Source organism: Clytia hemisphaerica, unplaced genomic scaffold, assembly GCF_902728285.1.
Source record: "Clytia hemisphaerica strain Z4C2 unplaced genomic scaffold, Clytia hemisphaerica genome assembly, whole genome shotgun sequence".
Lineage (NCBI taxonomy): Eukaryota > Metazoa > Cnidaria > Hydrozoa > Leptothecata > Clytiidae > Clytia > Clytia hemisphaerica.
In genome coordinates, this window is record NW_027103414.1 from 1,748,737 (window position 1) to 1,757,185 (window position 8,449).

The 8,449-nt window shown below is 34.9% G+C and overlaps 1 protein-coding gene and 1 long non-coding RNA gene across 2 annotated transcripts; one reads left to right on the forward strand and one right to left on the reverse strand.

The window, feature by feature from the left end:
• Positions 1 to 1,149: 1,149 nt before the first annotated feature.
• On the reverse strand, positions 1,150 to 2,217 carry LOC136797481 (uncharacterized). The gene is made up of 3 exons (XR_010845258.1): positions 2,007 to 2,217; positions 1,720 to 1,817; positions 1,150 to 1,383 (listed from the first exon to the last, which is right to left on the reverse strand). It is a non-coding gene; the product is annotated as an uncharacterized lncRNA (long non-coding RNA).
• Positions 2,218 to 4,217: 2,000 nt separating this feature from the next.
• On the forward strand, positions 4,218 to 5,835 carry LOC136797561 (deoxynucleotidyltransferase terminal-interacting protein 2-like). The gene has a single exon (XM_067054144.1). The coding sequence runs from the start codon at positions 4,340 to 4,342 to the stop codon at positions 5,726 to 5,728; it is 1,389 nt and encodes a 462-aa protein (XP_066910245.1). The 5' UTR covers positions 4,218 to 4,339; the 3' UTR covers positions 5,729 to 5,835.
• Positions 5,836 to 8,449: the final 2,614 nt, after the last annotated feature.

The window sequence follows — 8,449 nt, forward strand, 5'->3', positions numbered from 1 at the left end:
CCTTCTTGTAGAGCCTGTAGAGCCCAGCCAGGTTGAGTGAAATACTTCAAATTTTCAACATTTGATCTTTGTTAGTTGGTGAACACTTTTTGCCAAAAATAAAATTCCTAGAATGCTCCAAGGCTGAATAATTGAGGCTTAAATTTGTTAAAAAGTGAGTTTTTTTCCATATCTAGGCTGCCATTATGAAAAATGCGATTAAGGTCACATGGGTTTTTTTGGATTTTTTGACACTTTACTGTGAGTACTTTCAGGAAATCAAAATAAACCCATGTGACCTTAGTTGCAACTTGAAATATTTCCTCTCCAGGGATCGAATTAGCGTATCGCATTTCGCAATTCGCGATGCGTTTTTGGATTACTTACAAGCTAAAAATTGAAAATTGATCCATTTTAGGATGCAAAATCATGCTTATCAAAAAATTGCGATGCACTTTCTATCCCTTATTTCGATGCCTGCTCTCAAAGTCAGACTTTTACACTTGGCAAAAAAAGTCCAAAATTTCAACTTGCCCTCAAGCGGCCATTATGGATTTTTGGGACCCAAAATAAGCATAAATTAATATTTTTTTTTGTATTTTGGTAGGGGGGCTGTCTATTTCGAATTTTGGTGGGGGCTAAATCTCAGGGGGGGGGTGAACCTTCAGGGGGGGCTTCAACCCCTCTGCACTCTATGACTGAGGAAACAAGACGCTAATTATAACCTCGAATAAGGACAAAACGATGATTTTTGGCACTGCAACCCAGCCGGCAAAAAAACGTTTAAAAAACGTTTAAAAAACGTTTTTCACAACGTTTGGAAAACGTTTTTTTCAGGTTGTATTTGTCGCACTTTACAACGTTTTTTCACAACGTCAAAAAAACGTTTTTCAAACGTTTATAGATTACGTTTTTGCAAGGCGTTTGAAAAACGTTGTTTCTACGTTTTCTTCTAGCCACTTGAAAAACGTCTTTTTGGAACGAATTATGGACGTCTCTATGACGTTTCCGAGACGTCTTAATTTTATTAATTTCGGTATGGTACGTTTCTGAGACGACTTAAAAACGTCTTGAAAAGTTATTTTAGATTAGTTTTAACACGTCTCTAAGACGTTCTTTGCCAAAATAATTCCTATTCATTGCACTATTATGAGAAAGACCGTACACACATTTGAATTTTCTTTGAATGCTCTTTTCTATATAATTTTCTGGGTATGAAAATCTACAATCAGTATTAATTAAACGTAATGAAATCAAAAATTTGATGTTCTTTCTCTTCCGTCCTTCCTTTCTGGCATCTTTGTGATAATCATTCCAAACGTTTCCAGTATGATTGCTATTTGAAGTGTTAAAAAACGATATCTAGATTGCGATTTCTTTGTTCTCCTTCACACATTTGCGATCCTGAAAAAATAAAAGACGAATAGTAAATTTGATGTTTAAAGATTTTTTAGCTGCGGTTGCGACGTTGAAAACTATCTTTTCTTTCCAAGGGAAAAAGAATGCTCTAGAAGGATAAAGAAAAAACTTCTTATATTAAATTTCATGGCCAAACTTTATGTTTCACGAAATGTATTCTACCAAGGACTTTGCTAAATTATTGTCGTTGAGACATGGGTGTTTCCAAGTCAAATTTCAGAAGTTTGAAGTACCAAGCTCACTCAGTGATGCAGGGGTATTAACAAGAAATTAGCATAGTTTTGGAAAGATATCATTAAAGTCTTGTTACATTTCACCTACCTTTACTAGCATATTTTCGGTACTTTCTGCTGGCGAACACACAAAGTCAGCTGAGGATAGTTGCAATAAGGAAACCAATAATACACTCCAGCTTGAATCTGAGGGAAAAGAAGTTAAAATAAAAAGTTTTAACATAAAGTTTACTGAAGATTATGTAATTCTTCCAAGGTTTGCTCTCAAACATAAATATCATCAGAAATTGAAACCTGAAATAAGCTACACCGATAAAGCTTCTAAGAATTAAGTTAAATATCAAAAGCATTTTCAGTTTAATGTAAACTACTTACATTATCTAGTTGATTTTTGTAAGAGAACCAGTTTCTTCCAGTCTTCGTGCATGAAACATCCAACTTTTACAGAACCTTTACGTTTTACTTTGCTGTTTGATTTTTGTTTTGAACTACAAGTGATTTCGAATTCGAACGTTTGAACGTTCGAACGTTCGAAAGCTGTCCAGAAAAGAAGCCATTCCATTGTTAATTCGGCGGACGATGGGGGGGGGCGAGTAGAGTAGATGGGACGGGGGCGGGTGCGTGGTTTGTAATTTGGAAAGGGCGTGACGGAGAGAATTTCACAAGTTTCTATTCTACGGGTGGGCGATCTTACGAGGTATTCAAACAGGGAGTGGGCGTTTTATTAAAATATATTTAACACTTAAAGAGAAGTCAATAAAGTAAAAGAGGAAAAGATATATCGAATATCTCTCCTATATCTCAGAGCAGGTAGGTAAAGTCTCAGAAACTTTCTTGGGATAAAAGCTGAGAGTCGATGAGGTTATATTTATATATTTCAAATAGAAATCCTGGGCACTACACTTTCGTCTCAAAAAAACGTTTTATAAACGTTTAAAAAACGTTGATCAAAATCACGTTTAAATCAAGTTTAGAAAAAACGTTTCTTAAACGTTGTTAGCAAAACCTTTGAAAAACGTTTGGATTGTAACGTTTCAACAACGTTCTATAAACGTTATGAAAAAACGCGTTTTCTCTACAACGTTGAAAAAACGTTTTTAAAACGTTTTTTGGCAACGCGTTTTTTCACAACGTAATCTAAACCTAAAAAAAACGTTTTGAAAACGTTGTGTGCCGGCTGGGAAGCGATCATATAGTCTGTACACAAACCCGATTTCCATGGATAATTTCAAAATTCATTGTCGTACTACCTTAGGGGAAGAAATTTTCACGGAACAAATTTTCAACAAACAAGTTTTTTGGCAAATCCGCGAAATTAAATTCCGCGAAACACGACTATTTTCAGGATTTAAAAAAAATCACCCGAAAATTGGTATTTTTAGGGCAAAATAGGCCATATTATGAACAGAAAATTCTCTCAACCGCGAAATTAAATTCCCGCAAAACTTCAGAATTTTGAGCTGTGAACCACAAAATTAAATTCCGCGAAAATTTCTTCCCTTAAAGTACGCTACGATATTATCGTGAGATACACTCTGGTACACAGAATAGCGATCATACATACAGAAAATTAGCACAATCGATCGCAATCGATCTTAATCGATAACAATCGAATTCAATCGATGACTAAGGCAGATCTCTGGAAATTGTTTGGTTCCCGTCATCCGACTGAACCTGATTTTTACTCTGAAGTTAGAGTCGGAGACCCCTTTCGCCACTTCTGGATTCCTAATTGTCAACCTCTGCGTGCTCAGTGTTTACAAGTTTTCAAATCGAAATAGCGAGCGCGGCGCGCCAGCGGAAAGTGAACCAAAAACCAGTTTATCCATGATTTCCCGATTTTTTAACCCGATTTCATAATTCGGACCTTCGTGGAAGCAGACCACGCTCGCGAAGCATCACTTTCTAAAAAACAAGATGTTGCATGATGATTATGGGGCTCGCAATCAATGAACAAAGATAGTATGTATGTAAAAAAAAATATTTTCGACCGACCGACCGACCGACCGACCGACCCACTTTGTAAAGTCGAAATGACGGGAACCAAGCAATTTCTAGAGAACCGCCTAATAATCAATAATAATCGAATTTAAACGATGAAAATCGATACCAATCGATAATAAAATTTTATCTTCCTATCGATTGGCCATCGATTAGTAATCGATCGATCATCGATTACGAACGACTTTTATCGATTGACATCAATTAAATCGACAATCGATGTTATCGATTGGGTACGCCTGGTACAAAGTGGAATGCAAGGGAGATTTTGGAGATTTTTAGCAAAAATATAAGTATAGTCTAATTGAATAAGTTATGATGCATAAAAAAACTCTACCACAGAAGTTCAGAAAATTCTAATAGTGTAAAGCCCTACATCTAAACTAGACTGAACCAAAACAATTGACCTGGAAAACCTAAAATTTTACCTCCATGCGACCGCCATCTTGATTTTAGGGTTCCAATTTAGTACCCAGTCTGTTGTCCAATTTATCATTTCCTGATAAAATTTTAAAGGAGACTGAGTCGGGAACAGGCTACCATTTTGAATTTTCTCGATGTTTTCAATACTTTCCATCTAAATCATTTGAAAATTTATTGGGTAATCGAGACCACACGAGGTCAAAACATTCCAAAACAACATGTCTTCCGAACTGGAATAAAAGCTGACAAGAAATTGGTAAAACTTGGCCAAAACATTGCTTGAAATGGCTAGTTCCAGACGCAGAAGTGCTAGGATCCAGCAGAAAATTGTCGACTCAGAGACCAGCGATATAAATACCACAGATGACGAGTCTACATCACTAGTTTCAGATAAAAAAAGAACCCCACGAAGAAAGTCAAAATCAACTCCTTCGAAAAGCACCAAAAATATATCGCATCAAGTTGAAAACATCCCACCTACGGTTATCGAGCTAGCTGAAGAAGAAACCGAGTCAACCGAAATTGTTGAGGAGATAGAAGAGTCTAAGTCTACGAAAAAGACTAGAAGAAGGAAAAAGATTAACTGTGTTTCAGATGACCCCGCCCTAGAAGAATCCAAAGACGTAAGTCCTATCCAGTCAATCACAATAGACTCAGAAGAAAGTGAAAAAGATAAACCATTAGAAAAACTTGGAGAAAGGAATACTGAAAATCAAGAATTTTTAAAACCCTTGCAATCTGAAGAGACTAACTTTATTAAACTTGTTTCGTCATCTGATGAGGAAAATAAAGATGACAACGATGAAGATACTTTGGGTGAGCAGAAGAATAATTCCATAAGTGATAATGAAGTTGTGACAGAAGCTGCTAATGTGCCAGAAAATGAAAAATCTGATGAAATCATAAAGGAAGACATCCAAGTCAAAAGGATACCAAGATTCAAAGTTGACTTGAAGAAATATGAATCCAACTTTCAATCCTCTAACCCATTATCAAAGCTGGGCTGGGAATTGAAAAATAGTGCACCTTTCAGAGACCATTTGAGACGAATGAAAAAAAAGGAGCCTGAAGTGAATGATGTCTGTGGTTTGCACGGTGTGCAGCTTTCTGAGACAGAGAAAGAGCCTAAGATTGAATCTAAGTTAAAATTACAAAGTCTGAAATCAAATTTAAAATCATCAGCTGATAAAGAAGTTGAAAAATTAATGAAACAATCTGCTTTGCCTGTAGATATGGAGAAAGAAAAGAACTGTCCAGTCTTCAACAAATCCAAACTTGCAAAAAATAAGGAAATCAAAAAGAACACTAAAGAGACAGCTGGTCCTGGCTGGTATAATCTACCAAAAACTGAATTGACTGATGAAGTGAAACGGGATCTACAAGTGATCAAAATGAGAAGTACTCTTGACAGTAAACAACATTACAAAAGGAGTGATTCCAAAAAGTTTCCTAAATTCTTTCAAATGGGAACAATCGTTGAAGGGTCACATGAGTTCTATTCAAGTCGAATGTCTAAGAAGGATAGAAAACGTACAATGGTTGATGAATTGTTGGCTGATGCTGAATTCCGAAAGAAAAATAAGAGAAGGATGATTGAATATGAATTGAAGAAAGGTGCAGGTGGAAAGAACTATCACAAAAAGAAAATGCAAAAGAGGAAATCAAATAAATAAGCTTCAGAACTTTGATAGGGTTTTATTTTTTGTAATGGTTTTTAGTGAATTTTCTTTTTAGTATCAAATTGTTTTAAAATCGTAAAAGTATTGTCGTCTGCATCTAATTTGAATCCCATCATTTTATCAATATCCCCTAAAAATTGATCAATTTTTTTCATCTTTTCATTTTTCAAAAGTATTAATATATTTGAATACATGTTTTTTTTATAAGCATTACGCTTATAAACATACCGGGTGCAGCAGAAAAAACTTTGGACGTTTGGCGAGCCACTGAGGCCGAACAAAGTCTTGTTTAGACTCAAAACCACTTTTATTAGAAAGAGGACATGCTAACTTAAATTTTGCGGTATAACTTTTTAAGTTTGGTCAAGTAGTTGTCAAGTTATAAGCTTTTGAAGTTAAAATTCACTTTTCGAAAAGTGTGAAAAACACGTAATAAAAGGGTATTAAATTAAGCATCTTTAAGCGTTTTCGATAAGAATTTTTTTCAAATATTTCTAAAAACTGACTATTTACTAAAAACTGACTATGTTGTAAACGAAAACTGCTTTTAAAAGTATTTTAACAATTAATTATGTCGTAAAAGTCGTTAGATAAGTCAAATACTGAGCTATTTTTTCATTATTTGCATAAATTTAATACACCTTTTTTTACGTGTTTTTTACACTTTTCGAAAAGTGAATTTTGACTTCAAAAGTTTATAACTTAACAACTACTTGACCAAACTTAAAAAGTTATACCGCAAAATTTAAATTAGCATGTCCTCTTTCTAATAAAAGTGGTTTTGAGTCTAAACAAGACTTTGTTCGGCCTCAGTGGCTCACCAAACGTCCAATGTTTTTTCTGCTGCACCCGGTATCTAGGCTCATAAATGGCAAAAATTTAAGCATATGCATATGCTAAACATTACTTTGAGCCTTCATTTTCAGAATTTGTTTGTTTTTGGCTGGATTTTCGAAATTTCTCTAAAATTTTGCTTAGGATACAAGCATCCCTCAAAGCATTTTTCAGCTTTGTAAATCTCTCGATCTAAGCAATTCCGAGCCAGCTTTTGGATTTTTGTATGCTTATAAAAAACATGTATTCTCATTGTGAATACACGCTCGATTTTTCATTTGCTACATGTTTTTTTTTTTATAAGCAAGTGTATGCCCCTTGGTCAGGCTCGTGTATGCTTAAGTTCTCAAAGCATCCAGGCATAGTTTATGCTTATTACATGCTTAAGAATTATGCTTATGATTCACCCCGAGCCAAGTTTTTTAATGAAATTTCAGAAATTTTGTAAAAAATTTGTTCAAATTTTGGGAGCAGTGGAATGTAGCTAGCCGTGGAATGTCTTATTTTTTACTTGGCCTCTACCAAACCAGATAAAAATGAAACAAAAACAGATAAAAATGACCACTTAAAAAATATTTTAGGCTGACATATATGCTCTTGTTATGCTTAGGAATTCTGCAAATCTGAGCCTTCATATGCTTATAAGCGTTATGCTTATAAAAAAAAAACATGTAGTCCTTGACCAGTCATCACATTTTTTTTCATCATGTTTTTTGAGATGCCTTGGAGTTTTTACAAGATACTTCACTAATTGGTCATTTAAAGTGATAGAGATGACGTGTTCTTTAGAAAAAGTAATAAGATTCTTTAGTTTTTTCTGATTTTTGGCACAAAGATGCAAAATGGCAATGCCCAAAGCAAAATGTGACGGAGCCCTATTTTTCGAGAAAAAAAAATTTCCGGCCGGAGAAACTGTTTTTTTGGCATTTTCTTGAGATTTCATCATCAGTTTTTTCTGATTTTTTGCACAAAGATGCGTATTAGCAATGCCCAAAACATGGTCGAGTCCGATTTTTGAGGAAAATTCTTGTCCGGCCGAAAATGCCGGAAATATGCCGGAAATCGCCGTTTTTGCAGATTTTCATCTGACTTTTTCCTTATATTTCATTGTTTTTTCATACAAAAACAATATTAATAGCAATGCCCACCATGAAGCATGGTTCAATTGTAAATAAAACTGATTTTTTAAGCCGGAACTTACTAAAAATCGCCGGAACAGCCGATTTTCGCCGGAAAACGGTATTTCTTGAATTTCTCGAGCTGTACTTTATATTTTTTCATGAAATTTTGCACACTGATGCAAAACGTCAATACCTAAAATGTGACAGAGCCCGATTGTCGAAAAACATATTTTTCCTGCCGAAAATGCCGGAAAAACTGGTTTTTAGGCATTTTCTTGAGATTTCATCATTAGTTTTTTCTGATTTTTTGCACAAAGATGCGTATTAGCAATGCCCAAAATATGGCTGACTCCGAATTTTGAGAAAAATTTTTTCCCGGTCGATAATGCCGGAAATATTCCGGAAATCATCGTTGTTGCAGATTTTTCCTTGTTTCTAGTTTTTTCCACATAAAATATTGTTGATAGCAATTAATTCCCAATATTTTTTTAAAAATTGCCGGATGAGCAGCCGATTTCCAAGTCTTACTCAATATTTCATTTATGTATTTTTGCTCTATTCTTTCGCTCGCTCTTTCATTCGTTTACATTACACGTCCGTTTGTTCGTTCGTTCGATCACTCATTTTTTCGCTTAGCTTTTCCATTAATGTCTATGTTTCTCTCATTTGGCTAACTTTCGTCATCAGGTAGGTCCAATCAGCATCCAGCTTGTTTATTTTGAAACCTAAAAATTTTCACACCTTGAGCATGAAGACATTT

Coding starts and splice junctions, on each gene's coding strand:
- LOC136797561 (XM_067054144.1), top strand. CDS start 4,340: ATGGCTAGTTCCAGACGCAGAAGTGCTAGGATCCAGCAGAAAATTGTC.